The following is an 18,133-nucleotide window of genomic DNA, read 5'->3' as shown; positions in this document are numbered from 1 at the left end:
TGGACAGCCACATGTGAAAGAATGAAAATCGACCATTCTTTTTCACCATTCACTAAAATAAACTCAAAATGGATCAAAGACCTAAAGATTAGGCCTGAAACAATAAGTCTTCTAGAAGAGAATATAGGCAGTACACTCTTTGACATCAGCTTCAAAAGAATCTTTTCGGACACCATAACCCTTCAGACAAGGGAAACAATAGAAAGAATAAACAAATGGGACTTCATCAGACTAAAGAGCTTCTTCAAGGCAAGGGAAAACAGGATTGAAACAAAAAAACAGCCCACTAATTGGGAAAAAATATTTACAAGTTATTTATCCGACAAAGGGTTAATCTCCATAATATATAAAGAACTCACACAGCTCAACAACAAAAAATCAAACAATCCAATCACAAAGTGGGCAGGGGACATGAACAGACATTTCTCCAAAGAAGATATACGGATGATCAATAGACACATGAAAAGATGCTCATCATCACCAATCATCAGGGAAATGCAGATCAAAACTACACTAAGATATCACCTTACACCTGTTAGAATGGCAAAAGTATCCCAAACCAAGAGTGACAAATGTTGGAGAGGCTGTGGAGAAAAAGGAACCCTCATACACTGTTGGTGGGAATGCAAACTGGTGCAGCCACTATGGAAAACAGTATGGAGATTTCTCAAAAAGTTAAAAATAGAAATACCTTATGACCCAGCCATCCCACTACTGGGTATCTATCCTAAGAACCTGAAATCAGCAATTCCAAAAGTCCCATGCACCCCTATGTTCATTGCAGCATTATTCACAATAGCCAAGATATGGAACCAACCTAAATACCCAGAAACTGATGATTGGATAAAGAAGATATGGTGTATATATATATATATATACAATGGAATACTACTCAGCCATAGAAAAGGACAAAGTCGTCCCATTCACAACAACATGGATAGACCTTGAGGATATTATGTTGAGTGAAATAAGCCAGACAGAGAAAGATGAACTCTGTGTGACTCCACTCATACGTGGTAGTTAACATATAGACAAAGAGAACTGATCGGTGGTTACCAGGGGAAAGGTGGGGTGGGGGGAGGGCACTAGGGGTGAAGTGGTGTACCTACAACATGACTATAACATTACTAGGATGGGGCTGGAGGACAGAATACCCTTGTGGAAATTAATTTCTTCTTCTCCTCTCAGAAAGCATCAGCCCTTTTCAGGCTCACAAGCTGGAGTCCAGTTCACTGGTTGAATGGAAACTTACCTTGACTGGGAAAGAAATCCTGACGGGTTTCTTCAACCTCCTATGGGTTGCCTGAACCTCACAACAGACAAGTTAAATCATCATTTTGGGGGCCTGCACTGATTTTTCTTTTTGAGGAAGATTAGCCCTGAGCTAACATCTGCGCCAATCCCCCTCTTTTTGCTGAGGGAGATTGATCCATCTTCCTCCATTTTCTTTTTTTATATGTGGGACACCTGCCACAGTATGGCTTGATAAGTGGTGCGTAGGTCTGTACCCAGGATCCCAACCGTCAAACCCCAGGCCGCCGAAGCAGAGCACACGAACTTAACCGCTACACCACCACGCCAGCCCCCTGGATGCTGAAGCTTTTAAAAAGCATCTAAGTATTTCCAATGAATAGGAGGCATTGAGTCTGATTACTAGCCCTCCCAGTCAGTTGTCCATACCACCCCAAACAGGAATTTCTTTTTTTCTGCTTTATCTCCCCAAATCCCCCTCGGTACACAGTTGTATATCCTAGTTGCAGGTCCTCCTAGTTCTGGCATGTGGGACGCCACCTCAACTTGGCCTGATGGGCGGTGCCATGTCCGTGCCAAGGATCCGAACCGGCGAAACCCTGGGCCGCCGCAGTGCAGCACGCGAACTTAACCACTTGGCCACGGGGCTGGCCCCAGGAGTTTCTTAAACAAGGTCTGACCTTGGCTTTCACCTGGCAAACGCTTCTGTGGCTTCCACTGACCACAGGCTGAAGTCTGCATGGCACTCGAGGCTTTTCCCAATTTGGATTCAGCCTCTTTCCACTAATGACACTAATGGCTAAGATTGACTGAGAGATTCATGTGACCCGGGATTGTACTGAGGGCTTTCCATGTGTTATCCCATTCAATTCTCACCTAACCTTATGAGACGGTGCCTCGGTTCTGTTTTCCTATCAGTAAAATGGGGACTGTCCATGAAAAGCATTTGGCACAGTGTCTGCTACGTAGTTACGGCTCAGTTAACAGTAGCCACTGCTGCATTATCCCAGTTTTGTAGATTAGAAAGTTGAGGGTCAGGGGTATTAAGTAACTTGCCCAAGGCCACAGCCCTGATAAGTGATGGAGCTGGGGCTAGACCCAGGGAGTCTGGCTCCAGTGCCCAGACTAGCCTGTCTTTCGCTCTGTCGCTGAAGGTCTGTGCTCAACTCAGGCCAATTTTCAGAGCTCCCCTTGATGCGGTCTCCAGGTCTCTGCACAGTCGGTTCCCTCCACTGTTAGAATGCCTCCCTTCGTCTTCCTCCAGGAAGCCTTCCTCCCAGCACCCCCCTCCCTCATGGCCACCCTAGGCCATGGCAGATACCCCTCATCCTCCTCCACAGACCTCTCTCTCCACTCTCACCTCACCAAACTATCACTTAGAGAGAGGGTACGCTCCCTCAGGGCAACAGTGTCCTCGTCACCTCTGGCTCCGTCATGCCTGGCCTAACACGGAGCATACCTCTGCGACTCTTTATTGGATTTGTTGCGAGCCAAATCCATCAGAGAGAGCCAGGCCAAGAGCGGAGAACAATACCTGCTGGCAGGGACAGCCTGCCTGTCCTCAGCCATCAGCGTGCACTCCAGAGCGAGCACACTCACGCTTTTTTTTGGCCAGAGCCTTCTCACCATCTGCCAGGAGCTCCAGTCTCCTGGCCCAGGCTCTCACTTTGCTCTCCAGCCTCCCTGCAAAGTTGGCCAGCGGATGGAGCCTATACCATCCAGCAGCACGAGTCCAGAGGATTCCTCACCTCCCCCAGTTCATGTATTCGACAAATATTTGTTGAACAGTGACTTGAGCCAGGCACTGTGCTTGGCACTGGATGCAGGGTGGAGAGCAAACCAGGCATGGCCCCTGGCTTCACGGAGCTTGCATCCTGGCTGGGGAGACAGTCAACCCACAAGTAAACACACAAATGGGTGTGTAATGGCTAATTCCTTACGAAGGGAAAGAATAGGGGACTCAGACAGATTAACTATTCAAGCACAGTATTCAGGGAAGGCCTCTCTGAGGAGGTGGCATTTAAGCCAAGGCCCGAGGGGATGAAGAGCTCAGGCTGCAAAGGGTAGAGGAAAAGCATTCTGGGCAGAGGGAACAGCATATGCAAAGTCCTGGAAGTGGAATGAGGTTGGAATGTTGAAATAATGGCAGGACAGGCTGGCAGAAGCCCAGGGAGCAAGATTGAGATTGGCACGCAATGAGGCTGGAAGTGAGGTTGGGACAGAAGAGGATGAGCAGGCTGGAAGTGAGGCTGGGTCAGAAGAAGAAGCGCAAGAAAGCAGCAAGGCCACCTTCGGGAGGGCAGCGGTCTGGGGAGAGGTGATGTGGCCAGACCAGGGTGATGGCTGTGGGTTCAGAGGGAAGTGGATGGACTCCAGGGTTATTGAAGAAGTAGAATCTTGGAGGTTTCCAGAAGAACTAAAAAAAGTTTTATTGGATGTCTGCAACAACTCCAGCAATGGGGTAGGGAGTCCGGGGCACCAGAAAGGCTTGGGAATATAAACAAAGATACAAGTCCTCAACCATGGAAACAAACACACAGTCACCTTTCCCCCAACAATCTCTCAGAGAGAATGAACCCAAGATCAACTAAGATGCTGAAAGTTCTGGGCCATTTCCACCTCGTTCAATGGTGTCAACCAATTCTTTTGGAGTTGGGTACTTGGAATGTGGAAATATGTTTCCCACAGCCCCACTATGAGTAAACGTTGGATTCTCGGGCTAGGAAGTCGCCAAAGTGCAGGACTGCAGGACTGACCTGGTACCCTGGGAGCAGTGGGCCACCACCTGGGGTGGTCAGGGAGAGGAGGAGGGGGGAGAGGGGGAAGGAATAAGGGGGGGAGAGGGAAAGGAGGCAGAGAGGGGAAGGAGGAGGGAGAGGCAGGGGGGAGGGGGGGGGAGGGGGGGGGGGGGGGGGAGGAGGAGGAGCAGTTCTTCTCCCAGTCCTTTGTGAGGTGAAGTTGGTCTTTGCCTTCTGCCACCTCCCTCTGTCCCCCTCTCCCAACTCCTAGGAGCCTGCTGACCGCCCAGCCCTCCTTCTCTCCGTCCCACCGTCTCCATCCCCCTCAGGAGCACTCCCTGAAATGAGGCCCTCTCCCCTCAGCACCGTCCAGCTCAGATGGGCCCAGGAGGACAGCAATCTGACAGGACTAACTCACACAGGAATGAAAGAATGACTCTAGCTTTTTATGCCCCCTTGAGGAATTTGCCTTTTCAAAAGAGCTTTCTGGGTCATTAAAATGATCTCTGCCCTCTTACCTACTTCTCTGAAAGGGCCCTTTTTCCCCGGGGCCTTTGCAAACTCCACTTTTAAGCCCATGGAGTCTCCTCGAATTAGTCTCTGGGGAGGGTAGTTCCATCAACGAGTGGGGGTGGGAGAATCTTCCCAGGGGTGACACTGGAAGTATTTAATAACTGGTGCGGAATAAGCACCAGTGCCCAGAGGACCCCATGGCCTTGGGTCTGCCAGGCATTAACCAGCACAGGGTCCTGAGGGAAAAGCCATGTGGTGGGGGACTCTCGGAGACACTCAGGGACAGCAGGTATTTGTGAACGAGCGCAGAAGTATTTCTACATGTTAACAACAGGTCTGGCAATGCTGGGCCAGCTGGATGTCAGTCCTGGGTCTGCCCCTGTTTGGTCCAGTCTCTGCTGTTCCATTGGGAATGGTCGCTGGGCCACTTGTTCCCTCTGTTAGAGAAGCGGTCCGGGCTGGAGGTGGGGAGTGAAACGGCCTCTGAGCAGAGCCAGCTGTGTGGGATCCTGGGTGAAGAGAATCTCAGGCCCTAGACCCACTGTGTGACCTTGAAGGGCCGAGCCGCCTCTGACTGTCCTTCCTCTCACCCCTCCTTGCAGTTATTTTTGTCCAGCCTGACAGCCCTTGGCTGTCCCAACAGTCTGGCTCTGTGAGCCGGATGCAAACCAGGCGGCACAAACGTCTGGTGCTGAATCCCAAGAGGATTCCTCTCTGGGCGCCATCACGTGGGAACATGGTCCTCCACACTGTGCACCCAGTGGGGACCACGTGCCTGGAGGATGGTGACGGTGAGAGAGGCAGGGAGCTGGGTTCTCAGTTGGTCAATCCTGGCTCCGGTCTGGGGGCGCTGTCTGAGGCCGGTGGTGAGGACACCCTGTCGCAGAGCCTTACTGCTGCCCGGAAACCTCCCAGCCGTGTGCAGGGAACAGCTGGTCAGCTGGAGGTGGTGTCTGCAGCTGAGAAGAGGGCAGGAGCAGGCCCTGCTGGGCCCCCAATCCTCAGGCCTGGGATGTGGTGGACGGCAGGCCCGTCCTGTGGTTTTCTGCGATGGGGTGGGCTGAAGACAGGTGGGCAGGGGCAGACAGGGTTCCCAAGAGACCTATTTGTGGCCCTTGCTCAGTTACTGTCTCAGGAAGTGAGGCAGACACAATGTTCCAGCCCTGTGGCCCTGGGAAGGCTGCAGCCAGTCTCTCATTGCTCCTGGCTGGGGTCTGGTCTCTCGAGGGAAGCAGCCTGCCTTAGGCCATTGTGCCCGTTAGGTTGAAGATTTGTTCCCAGACCTGAGACTCACGCCTACTGCCCCCTGTGTGCTGGGGCAGGAGAGGGGTCTGGGCACAGCTCTTCGGGGCTCTCCTGGGACTCATCTGTCCAGGTGAGAAAGGAGACCAAGCCTCTGAGATCAGAACAGCTCAAGGAGCGCTGGCTGGACAAGCTGGGATGAGCAGTGAGGAGGGGAGATGGGCCAAAGGAGGAGGGACCTTTGATGGGTAAAGAACACGCCTTCAATACACGAGCCAGTCCAGGAAGCAGAGCAGAAAAGGCGGCATCATTTTTTGAGCTCCTGAAACAAGAACTCTCCTCACTGCCAGGGGGAAAGCCAGCTCAGAAAGCCCCAACTTCAGTGATTTCAGAGACCCAGGACTGGCAGAGCACAGCTCCTGCTGCTCTCCCAGCTGGCCCCAGGGAAGGGGGCCTGGGCACAGGAACAGCCGCATAAGCAGGGGACCCCACAATGCCAGGGGGAGTCGGAGAAGAAGATGGAAGGAGGGGTGCCATGTGGCTGCTCCTGGCAGCCCTGCTGCTGGGGGCCATGGGCAGAGGGGCAGCTGGCCTCTCCAGGGGGCGGGCCCTCCGGGTAGTAGATGTTCCTCGACTGGGTGGCAAACTCCTCCGGGGTGGCAGGATGGTACCAGTGGCTCTGCGCAAGGGAGCGGTTCGCAGGGCTGGGATGGGGTAAGCGAGTGAGGAGGCGCTGGGGAGGACGGGGCCGGGCACTCTTCCCAGGATGGCGAGCTGGTGGCTGGGTGCTGACAGCCCTGGACAGCTATGGAAGAAGGACCAGGGCCAGGCAGGGAAGGCCAGGGGGCCAGCGGGCGTGGGTGAAGGCTCCATCTCAGCTGCATAGCTGTTGAGGTGGGAGAGAAGGCGGATCCGCACAGGGTCTGCACGGCTGCTGGGCCCTTCTAGGACCCCCAGGTACCTGATGACCTCGGTGAGGCATTCCCGAAAACCGATGCTCCGGAAGTCAATGGCCAGGGCTCGGGCATCAAAGAATCCTGCAAAGTAAGGCATGATTAGAACATGCCAGGCAGGGGGACAAGCACTGAGCCTGGCGTCAGGCTGTCTGAACTCTGGACCTGCCTCCCCCGCTCACTCCCTGTGTGACCTGGGGCATGTCACTTCACCTCTCTGAGCCCTAGCCTCCCCCTCCATAAAGCAGGAATAATCATCCTACCTGGGACAGAGGGGAGCGGGCTGAGAGGATCAAATGAGTTCACTAAACGGTGAAGCATTATAACATGTCAAGTATTGTTTTCATCAGGATTCAAGATTAATCCAAAGAAGAAACTCTGCAGCCAAGATAACTTCATTTAAGTAGACACTTGCCAGGTGTGAAACGGCTGTACACACGGAGGTGTAGAACCACCCTGCCTGCTGATGGGGGCGGATGCTGGGACGTGGTGGCAGCAGCCATCAGAGCTGGGAGACTCCTTGCAGAAGGCAGCATAGTGCAGCAAGGAAGCACAAGGTCTTTGGGGGCCAGCCGCTTGACTGAAGACTTAACTAGCTGCCTGACCGTGCACAAGACCCTTAATCTCTCTATGCCTCAGTTTCCTTAGCTGTAAAATGGGCCTATAATAGTACTTGCTGCAGAGAGCTGTGAGGGTGAAATGAAACGGTGCACTGAAATGCTCAATAAATTAAAAGTTAGCTATCATTTGTATTACTGGCTTGGCCCCCGTAGGCAGTAGAGTTTGTCCCCCAGCCCAAAAGGCAGCCCGGAAAGCAGGACCCCACTCTGGTTCTCAGCTACTGTCATCAGATCAGGGACCCTCTCTTTGACCTGGTGACCAGATGGACTGCCCACAGAGGTAGTCACATACTCGCTGCCTCTCCACATCCGCCCCTCCCTCGACCGCCTTCTGGGCAAAGACAGAACAGCCCCAGCGAGCACTGGCCTCAGGACTATGGCAGCAAGTGTCCAGTCCCTGGTTCACCACTGAGGCCCCCACAGAGGGACAGCTCGGCAGGAGACGACGTTTGGAGTTAGCCTCCCTTGGGGGCGCGACCTGGTTCTGCTGTCGTTGTGCAAGTTAGTGGTGCAACTTTGAGCAAATCCCTCCACCTTTCTGTGTTCACTGTTCTCTTTTAAATAACATTTACTGAGTTCTTACTAAGCACATAATTTGCATGATCTAATTTAATCCTCATAAGAACTCTATCATTACTCCCATTTTAGAGACGAGGAAAGTGAGGAATAGAGAAGTTAAATCATTTGTTCAAGGCCATAAAGCTAGTAAGCAGTAAAGCTGGGATTCAGATCTCACGCCAGGGCCCTAAGCCACAATTCCGTCTTCCCGTTACCCTTAGCCAGGAAATGGCGATGAGCAGCCACCACCCTCGAGGCTCTCACGAGAAGCAAACGAGATAACACTAAGTGAAAGCATTTTGAAAACTATAAAATGCTGCCCAGATATTAGTCACTATTTTTCTTTTAATTGGATAAACATGAATGTAGCTTGAACTATCTCCCCCACTGGTTGATTAGAGACAGAAGTTTCCACAGTTGGCCATGCATTCGTTGGCAGAAGTTCCCAAAGCGACCACCTGCATCAGGGTCATCAATGGGCTTGCTAAACTTGCAAATTTCCAAACTCACTCCAGACCTACCGCCTCAGCATCTCTGGGGTGTGACCCACACCTGCCTGTCCCCACATGATCCTGCTGCACACTGAGGCTTGAGGAGCACCAGCGTGGGCCGCTTAAAATGCAACTGTCCCCTGGAAGGGTAGAGTGTTAAGGTTTTAGGACTTAGGTCTTTGTGGCCAAGGTCTGCGGAGCTTTCAAGGTTTCCCAATTGGGAAATCACCAAAACACACAGAGAGGCTTCATGCAGACAAAACTGCCATTTGTCTGAAGTGTTTTCAAAGTCACAGTTCCGTGACTTTATTGTAATGGCCTAGCTCAAAATAACAGAATGAGTTACATTTGCACTGTACTACAATCCTTAGACGGATCTTCAGCTGTGAGCACGACATATCACCCCAGCACCACCGAGGACACAACAGTCCAGAAGGCTACCCGGCGAGCAGGCACACCAGGGAACGTCTGTGGCTAAAAATTTCAGGCAAGCCCCTCCCAATGGGATCCCAGTGAGAACGAGCTCCTTCAGGCTCGTGCTTAACGAGGCCCTGGGGGGTGGGACCAGTAAGAACAGTCTGTGGTAGAAGAGCTCCTCCAAGGCCTAAGGCTGGAGGAATGGTTGGGACAAATGGAGACACGGAGAGTAGAGAGGGTGAATCCCAAAGAAGAGAGCCAAGTTTGCGCATGTTCCACCTGGATCTGCTTCAGCTCCTCTGCAGACTGTGGGCTCCATGAGGGCAAGGACCACACGTGCTTTGCTCACCAGGGTATCCCCAGGGCCCGGCCCGAAAATATTTGCTACATGAAGGACTCCCAGGAGAGGAGAGCATCAGTACCTGTCCCACCAGTGGCGTGGAGCATTTTCAAGTGATCTACCGTCATCTGCAGGACCTCGGCTTTCTCCAGCTTGGAGGAGCCCTGCGTGGACAGAAGATAGAAGCATGAAGGCCTCTGGCTGACTTTGTCACTTGCCCAACCTGCACAGCATCATCAGCACTCACTGTCCCAATTTTCTCATCTTCCTCCCGCTCCACCCCTGCATGCAACTGGGCTTCTGCTTTGGCCAAGGCCTCCAGATCTAACGGATTCTCCTCACTTCTCATTTCAGTCTACCTGTCCGCTGTACTGCTGACCATCCTTCCTGAAACTCCTCTCCCACGACTTCCACGACACCACAGCTTCTTGGTTCTCCTTTCCCCTTGCCTGTTGCTCTAACCATCCATTAAAGCAGCGGTGTTCCCGGTGGGGGTTGGCTCACTTTTCTCGCTCTGCACACTCTCCCCGGAGGGTCTCGTCTATTCCATGGCTACCTGCCCCATCACTAGAATGCCAGTCCTGCATACCCACCTGCCTCCTGGACCAGCTTCACTGGGACTCCAGTTCCACACTCACCATACCCAAGATCCAGCTCATCATTTTACCCCCAAAGCACTTGCTATTGCTCTATTCTATCTCTTGGGAAACGTTTCCTAAGCCTCCAGCATCACCTGGTTTCCAGGTGAAAGCTAAGGGTCAGACCCTCCATATGAGGGTAGGTACCAGGTCTAGTTCATGGCTGGTCTTGTGAGGGTTTTAGTCAGCGTCCGTGGGATGACTGATTTGTTCTCACAGGCATAAAGGAAGGCACAAGCCTATGACCGTGCCTCAGGGCACAGGGTGAGAATCTTTGAGGCTGTGTGACTGATTCAACTATCTGACTTCCCACTGTCGTCCCTCCACCCCATGCTGTTCAATGGCAGAGTGCTCACTCCCCAAGCAGCCTGTTCTACTTTCAAATAGCTCTGAAATATCAGTAGTGCAGAGGGATAAGCCGCTTTAGAATCACACAGTTCTGTGTTCCAGTTCTGCTCTGCTATTGACTAGCTGTGTGACCTGGTGTAAGTTACTAACCTCTCTGTGCTTCAGTTTCCTTACCTGTGCAATAGCCATAATAATCCCTCCCTACTTCAGGATCATTTCGAGGATTCAACTCAATTGGATGATGGACATAGAGCCACAACACCTGAGACACCTCAGAAAATATCAATTGCGACTCCCCTTATTCCGGCAAATGGTAGCACTCTCTTCAGGGAGCTGCTACCCATCAACAGGATACGCCAGGAGAGGTGAACCTTTCTGCCACTCGCAGAGTATTTCTTCCAGCGCAATCAGTAATGCCACCTACCTGCTTCTCAAAGGCAGTGGGGACCAAGCGCCGCAATTCAGACAGGCTGCTGTTGATGCGGTCTCGGCGCCGTTTCTCTATGATCTAAAAGACAATGACAAGAAGTTACACGTAGGCACTTCATCACAGTTTCCAATGCGCCTTGATGGACACTGACTCATATTTTCCTTCATAACATATGTGAGGGAGAAAAATCTATTCTTATATTATGGAGGAGGAAGCCGAGGCTCAGAGAGAGGCAGTGATTTGCTTAAGGTCACACAGCAAAGAAGTGCAAAGCTGGGAATAGAACTCGGATCTCTCATCTTGATCTGTAGGAGTGACATTCAAAACATTTAACCATTGATACAGCAGGGCGCCAACCAATCAGAACAGGGACACCAGCCACAGCGCTGGAGCAGACCCTGGAGACCCCTGCTGGGCCAGGGGCATGAGGTCTGAAGAGTCCTGGGCATTGCTCTCTCCAGCTGGGAAGGCCTTTCATTCACACTACCTCATTCTCATCTCGCAATACTGATAGCAGAGCAGAAATGATGACCCCCATTTTACTGATAAAGACAATGAGGGCTGCACGGAAGCGGTGTGCCTAAGGTCTGATGGTTAGTGAGTGGCAGGGCTGGTCTCTGCCAGATCCCAGGTCTCTGGACTGGAGTGTAGAAGCACAGCTGCCTCCTGGGGGAAAGCAGGGCTGGGATGAGACCACCGAGAGAAGCAGAGGCCACTCCTCCTCCTGTCCCCCTCCCCCGCCCTGCAGCACACTAGGAGGAAGTGAAAGCTCTGGGCTCAGAGAGAAGAGGGGAAGGCTGGAATAAATAATAACGGCTAATTGTGTGTCAGGTATTGTTCCGAGTGCATTACATTAATTCACTTAATCTTAAAACAACCCTTTGCGGGAGGTCCTGTCATTATTTCAGTTACACAGATGAGGAAATGAAGCACAGAGAGGTTAAGTGGCTCGCCCAAAGTCCCCCCTGCTAGCTACTGGCAGAGCGAGGATTTGAACCCAGGCAGTCTAGGTTCAGGGTGATGTTTTTGACTCCGGTTCTCTCCGCCAGGCCCCTGGAGACTCAGGCAACTCTGCGGAGACAGACACTCACCCCTCTGCGTTTCTTCCTGGCTTGCATCTGCGAAGGGCTGGGGGTGGACAGCGGCCTGGCCATCTGGCTGGAGAGGAAGAGAAAGGCTGACTTTTCAGCGCTCGGGGCCCATCTCCCTGGCCTGGGCTGACCTCGCAGGCCGGGCTGTGGGCGGGCACAGCCCCCTCCCAGGCGGCCGTGGTCTCCCAGGCCGGGAAGAGGCGCAGGGCAGGCGTGGGTGGGGACGCTCTCTCCCCTTCTCCCCCGGGGCCAAGTCCTCCCCTACACGCGGTCTCCTGCCCTGGAGTCGGGGGGCTTGCCTGCTCGCCCGACCTGCCCGGCCTCGCCCCTACCCCTCGGCCCCTCGCCCTGGCCGCGTTCGGGGAGCCGGAGCCGCAGCCCGGCCGCCGGGTCCTGCAACCCGATCCGCGGGCGGGGCGGGCGAGGGCACGGGCCGAGGCGGCGGGGGCCGGGCCGGCGGCTTGGGTTTCAGAGGGAGCCGCTGGGAACGAGCGTGGAAAAAGCAGATGCCGCCGCTTCCCACGGGCCGGGCGCGCCGGCCGCCCGCCCTCCGCCGGCCTGCAGCTGCCGCCTCCTCCCACGCAGCGCGGCCGGGGGCGAGGGGGAGGCGGCATCTGGGTCACAGGCTCCTCTGGACTCTGGGGACACTGCCTTGGCCTCCCCAGAAGGCCGCAGCCCCGCACCGCGTCTGGCCTCCCTGAAGGATGGATGTTTGCTCGGCCCCAGGAGTTCCCATTACTGGGCAGAGGCTCAGCCCTGGGGGCTTTTCCTGCCCAGACTGATAGAAACCCTCTTAAGCACAGCTGCTGGCCCCCTTAACGATTTCCTGCTTCAGAGGCTCTCTGGGAATGGAGGGGATTCACTGGGTTGCCCTGAGGATCATTCATTTGGCCAACACTCCAGAGGCCCCATTCAGGCCCAGGGCTGGACTGGAGGTGGTCAGCCCGACCCCAGCCCTCCAGAGGCTCAGCCCCCGTGGGAAGACACCACCTCAACAAATAACTTTAGACAAGGTGACTCCCCTGCCATTCTGGAAGGCAAAATGCACACATCCGAACAGGAACCCATGAGCTGGCCTCCACCTCACACCTCTCCTCTTCCCGGTGGGTTCCCCATCTCAGTGAGGGCACCGCCTCTCCCAGTTCTGCAAGGTGGACACCTGGCCACCATCTTTCATTCCTCCTCTGTCCTCACCCCAACTCATTAAAACCTGCCCGTTCCATGTCTAAAGTACGTCACCTCTGCCATCCTTAGGACCAAACCTCTGTCCTGTCTCCCAGGGACCACCGGTCCCTGCGCGCCCCTCTTACCTCCTACAAGCAGGCAGAGTGATCATTTAAATGCAACTCTGCTCTTGTCACTCTCTTAAAACTCAGTCAAGGGCTTCTCAATGCTTTTAGGATCAAGGCCACCATCTTTCCGGTGGCCCAGCTGGCCCCTGTCATCTCCTAGACTCAGCTCTCTTTCACTCTGTGTGCTCCGGCCTGCGAATGCATGAACTCTTTCCTAGGATTGCACATACTGTTCCTCTAGCCTAGAATTCTCTGGTCACCAATCTCCCCACCCCCAAGGCCCAGCCCCTTTGCCTAGTCACTTCTACCGCTCTTCAGGTCCCAACTCAAATGTTACCTTCCTGGGGGAGGCTTTTCTGACATCCCCCCTCACACTACATGTTCCCTGATCTACACTCTCCTAGCAGTCCGCATTCATAGCGCTTATGCCCATTTGTTGTTTTATATTTGTATGATTATTTGATTAATGTCTCTCTTTCCAACAAGTCCATAAGCTCCATGAGGCCATGAGCCATGTCTGTCTCATTCACTATTGCAGCCCCAGTACACAGCATGTGCTTGGAACACAGTACAGCTCATGGCTCAGCTCCTCCTCCAGCCCTCATCTTTGCTATCATTGGGGAACAGAGAGGTGGCACCAAAAAATCCATGTCCTAGGCCCTTGTAGAAGGGGAGCGAGCATATGTGGCTCACCAGGCGGGTCCCAGCCCACACGACTACCCTCTTGGCATCCCAGGCTGTATCATTTTCATCAACTGTTCAAAGAGAGAAGCTTGCAGGAGAGAGCAGATCAACATTTGTCAAATCCCACTGCTATGCCCCTGGCTTTGTCCAGCTACATCTGGAAAAGAATATCGCCATCCAAACATCTGGACAAGAAGGGTTGGTAAGAGGCCTGTGAAGGGTCCTGGGAGGGACAGCCCAGCAAGTTAGGTCCAGAGTTCAGACAGCCAGATCCTGAGATCTGTAGGGCAACTTGTTTACAAAGCTTCACTCAGGACAAGCCTCAAGAGCAAAGGTAAACTAAGAAACACGGCCTCTGTCCGCCTGTCCCCTTTCCCCCCTGACTAGGGCTGGATAAGACGTATCTAGGGGTATTGGGTTAGCACTGCACACGTCACTGCCTTTCAGCCTGATCCTTCCTTAGGGACCATCTGTCAGAGGCTGACGCACCCCTTTCAGGACACGGCAGCTCTGCCATCCCTTTTCCACTCTCCTGGTCCCTCATTCTGAGCACTATTATCCCTCTCCCCCGACTCCCATATCTCACGGGCAAGCCTCATTTCACAGCTGTCTTGGCATCCCTACATATGTTTCCTCCTTTGAGCCTAACAAAAGCCCCATTTTACAGATGAGGATGCTGAGCCTCGGGGACCTAAGGCAGCTTGCCCAGCCTACACAGCTGCTAAGGAGCAAAGCCCGCATGGGAATCCATGTCTTCTGGCTCCAAATTCAGTATTGTTTTCCCTCCTAATTCCTATTTCCTGTCTGTCTGAATAGCCCTCCAGTCCTCTTATCCTTAAAACTCCCAAGAGCTCAGACAGAGCTTGCTTCCAGGCTGTGATCTGGCCCTGACACTGGGAGGAGGTGTGGGAGCTTCTTGTCTGAGAGTCTGAAAATAAGGCAGATTTTCACGGATCCAGAGAAGATATGTCGACTGCTAAGATCTGCTGCACGGGCTTCGAGTGGTCCCTAGCCAGAATTCTGGGGTGGTCCCTTGGGTGGGGGTGGGGGCAAATTTCTAGCTGGTCTGGCTGCCAGTGCTACCACCCTCAGTGCTCACCCTCAGTTCCCCTTTGGAAACTCCCCCCGTGGAGCCCTGGCAGGTGACCCCACCCGTTTTGCATCAACCAAAAGCAGGATCACAATGTCTCCAGTGAAGGGCTCTCAGAGAGCACTGAGCCCACTTGTAAAATGGGGAAACTCAGAGAGGGGAAGGGAGCTGCTCCAGGCCACACAGCAAATTAGAGGAAATTCCAGAACTGGAGCCAAGTCTGCTGGCTTTTAATCCAGTGCTCTTCTCAGTGCACCCCCTATATTCATTGTCCCATCACGTATATCTCATAGCCAGTACTTCTTGTTCTAGACAGCACTTCCACATTCACTTGTCTCATTTATTGCACAATAGTTCTGTGAGTTAAGTATAATTGGGACCATTTCGCATTTAGGGAAAATCATCATTTGATAGATGGAGTGACAGAGACACAAAGCATTAAGAACCATGCACAGAAAGTCCAGCCCTCAGACTTCCAGTCTTTTCATTGGACCATGCTGCCTCATGGCATCTTCCAACGGAATGGTGACCCCAGAGAGAGTAGCATTAATTGGAAGTCACCTTGTGCCAAAACAGGGAACTGTGTGTTTTAGGTACATTACCTCATCAAAGCCTCACCCTGTAAGGTAGGCATTCGCATCCCCATCTTGTAAGGGAGAAAACTGAGGTGCAGAAAGCAGTCAAGTCACTTGCCCAAGTTAATGGTGGTGAGAGTCAAACTCAGGTCTGTCTATCTGACTTCAAAGGCCACCATGTGCCTTAAATCATGTAGGAATGACCCACAGACCCTGACCCAGTGCCCGACATGTGACAGGTGCTCATTAAATGTTTGCAGAGGGGGAGGGGAGAGGCTATATTCTCAGTGTGGACCCAGCTTGTGTCAGGGGGCTGGGTTCAGACAGGAGCCCTGTGGGTGATTCTGTCACGTGGGGCAGGATACCACCACCAGGCAGATGCCCACAGTGATGATGGCACACACCCTGCTCTTTCCTCTCACGTCTCTGAGTATGGGGGATTTGTGCCCTGCCTCTGACCCCAGGGAGGCTGGCTGCCCCAGCCCTATGGCCCTGGCCACTGTTTATCTGGCTTTGTTTCCACATGAAGCTCTTCTTCTCTGAGAGTTCCCCGAGGGCAGAAGCTGAGCAGGATACATCTGGGCCCCCCACGCCCAACCGAGGGTCTGGGCTACAGCAGGCATCGTTCAGCGTTCCCTGAATTGAAGCATTGATGTCTGCTGGGGGAGGGCCCCTTGGTGAGTGCTACAAAGAGGGGTCTATAAGTCAGCCTCTGCCAGATGTCCAATTGCTTTCTCTCCTCTGAGGGGGTCTGCTCCCCTAAGAATCTAGACAGTCTCTAAAAATGGGCTCTGGCTGAAAGGACAAAATGCTGTATAGGAAAAAAACTGCCCACTAATCCGTTATGCCATAGGCCAAATGCCACCACCTTCAGGAAGCCCTCCCTGCTGCCTTTGGTTGTGAACGACCTCTCCCTGTTTAGATGTCCTCGCAGTCCACAGTCTGTCTCTCCTTCTGTCTTCCATCCTGTCTATGGGCTTTATGTGACCTGGTAGGTCACTGACAGATTCTCAGAGGGCAGAAGCCAGTTCTGATCAGCCTAGCTCTCTGGCATCAATTTCATGAATCTGATTCGTGATGACCCAATGACATTGAATTTGAGACCCCCCCCCCCCCCCCCCACCATGTGGTGCTGGGCCCTTCCCCTGCTCCTAGCAGGCACAGATTCAGAGAACTACTTCTCTAAATAGCAGTTTCTGCCAAACAATTTAAAAAGGCTAATAAGTTATATAGGAAATTGTGTTAAACACCCCCAAACCTAATGTACAGGATGCAAGGGGGCTATCTATTACCTTACCTCCTATTATAAGCTATAAGTAATTGGGAGCTGGTGGCACTTTACTAGGATTTGTGACTGAGGCAGGATTCCTGGTCTCCGAAAACTGAAGATCATTGAAATTATGACATGCCCTCAGAAACGCCCCTGAGAATGAACTGAATCCCCCTTCCAACTCTATTCTAGAGTGTCAGGTTCGGATGAGCCAGGAGAGATCAGAGAGCCGCCCCTTCCCACTCCCCATCCTCCTTTATTTTACTGATGAAGAAACAGGCTCACGAAGGGAAAGCAGTGGCCCAAGGCCACATGGTGATTTGGTGGCAGATGTGGGGCTGGGACCCAGGCCTGCATACTCTCAGTCAGTCTCTGCTGCTGTCTCTGGGTTCTGGGTACCACATGTTGGGGGCCTGACACTAATTAAGCATTTGCCATGTGCTAGGCCCTGTATATCATCTCATTTGATGTTCCCAATAACCCTATGAAGTCAGTTCTATTATTTACACCCTTTTTACAGATGTGGAAACTGAAGCTTAGATTGTTCACAGAACTGGGAAGTAGCAAACTGTACAAGTGCAGTTCGTTCAATCGATTTGAAGCTGGTCAGAATATTTAACAAGAGCCGAACGACATTGGCAGCAGAGGGATGCAGGAAAAAGAGCACTGAATTGGAGGCCAGGCCCTTGGACTGACCACAGGAGAGTTGGCGATTATTGTCTTCAATACCATAACCTTATTTCAAAGTCCAGTTTGCTTAAGGAAGGAAGGAGAGACTTTCTTCCCCTGGAAGCTTTTTGGGGGCTATATGAAAAGTGCGCCTAAGCAAGGGTAAAATCGGGAAAGCATGGTTATTCCGCATCGTCAGCGGGCTCCGAAAGGGGCGTATGGTACCAACAGTCTATGAGGGTTTCCAATGATCTCCGGGGAGAACTCGCGCATAGCCTCACCCGGGCACTTGCACAGAAAGCCGATCGCCAACTGGACATCAGACCCCGGAGCTGAAGTCCACCTCCATCCCCCTCTCCCGAGCCCCAAATGGCGAGAGCGCACAGGCTCCCGGGCACTCGCGCGTGTAACGGCCCACACTGCACCTGCCCTCCCCCGCCCCCTAGACACACACCTGCGGGAGCTCGCGCACACCTGCGCCGCCCGGGACCCCCCGGGACGCTCCCCGCGCCCGCCTTACCTCAGCTCGCCCTCGCGGCCCACGTCGATGGGGCCGTCGGACTCGCTGTCGGAGCCGCTCGGCTGCCTGGGCCGCTTCATGGCGAGCGCAGGCTGCCGGGGCTCGGGCGGCTGCGAGCCGGGAAGTCGGGCCCCGCCCCGGCCCCGCCCCGGGGCGCCGCCGCCGCCCTTTCCCAGGGCCCTTCCTGCCCCGCAGCCCGGGGCCCCGCGCCCCCGCGCCCCCGCCGGGACGCACAGGCCGGGCCGTGGGAAGGCCCCGGGCGGTCGCCGCCCCCACCGACGGCGGGAGGGCCGGCTCCGCTCCGCCGCCTGGCCTCCTGGCCGCCGCGCGCTGGGTGGCCTTGGGCAGGTGCCCTTGGAGGCCCCTCCGGGAAGCCTGGGGTCCCTGTCTGTCCCTGGTTTGC

At 53.6% G+C, this 18,133-nt stretch overlaps 1 protein-coding gene across 3 annotated transcripts; it reads right to left on the bottom strand.

The window, feature by feature from the left end:
* Nucleotides 1-3,655: 3,655 nt before the first annotated feature.
* On the bottom strand, nt 3,656-17,921 carry HEYL (hes related family bHLH transcription factor with YRPW motif like). 3 transcript variants are annotated; one of them, XM_046662786.1, is made up of 5 exons: nt 17,731-17,921; nt 11,631-11,697; nt 10,534-10,617; nt 9,206-9,287; nt 3,656-6,781 (listed from the first exon to the last, which is right to left on the bottom strand). In XM_046662786.1, exons 1-5 carry the CDS (start codon nt 17,808-17,810, stop codon nt 6,108-6,110), a joined length of 987 nt encoding a protein of 328 aa, XP_046518742.1. In that variant the 5' UTR covers nt 17,811-17,921; the 3' UTR covers nt 3,656-6,107. The 3 variants fall into 3 exon arrangements, with proteins under 3 accessions (XP_046518742.1, XP_046518743.1, XP_046518744.1); XM_046662787.1 differs by lacking the exon at nt 17,731-17,921 and adding an exon at nt 12,941-16,394; XM_046662788.1 differs by lacking the exon at nt 17,731-17,921 and adding an exon at nt 11,930-12,924.
* Between the last annotated feature and the right edge of the window lie 212 nt (nt 17,922-18,133).

The sequence above is a fragment of the Equus quagga genome, chromosome 5, assembly GCF_021613505.1.
Source record: "Equus quagga isolate Etosha38 chromosome 5, UCLA_HA_Equagga_1.0, whole genome shotgun sequence".
NCBI classification, from domain to species: Eukaryota; Metazoa; Chordata; class Mammalia; order Perissodactyla; family Equidae; genus Equus; species Equus quagga.
Note: the sequence above shows the minus strand (reverse complement) of the source record. Positions and strands in the feature narration are given on the sequence as shown.

Bases quoted from the DNA above. Each gene is read 5' to 3' on its own strand.
- HEYL (XM_046662786.1), bottom strand. From the start codon at position 17,810: ATGAAGCGGCCCAGGCAGCCGAGCGGCTCCGACAGCGAGTCCGACGGC. The intron at 11,698-17,730 runs GTAAGGCGGGCG...CTTCCTCTCCAG, and splicing joins GGCCGCGAGGGCGAGCTGAG to CCAGATGGCCAGGCCGCTGT. The intron at 9,288-10,533 runs GTAGGTGGCATT...CTGTCCACGCAG, and splicing joins CCACTGCCTTTGAGAAGCAG to GGCTCCTCCAAGCTGGAGAA.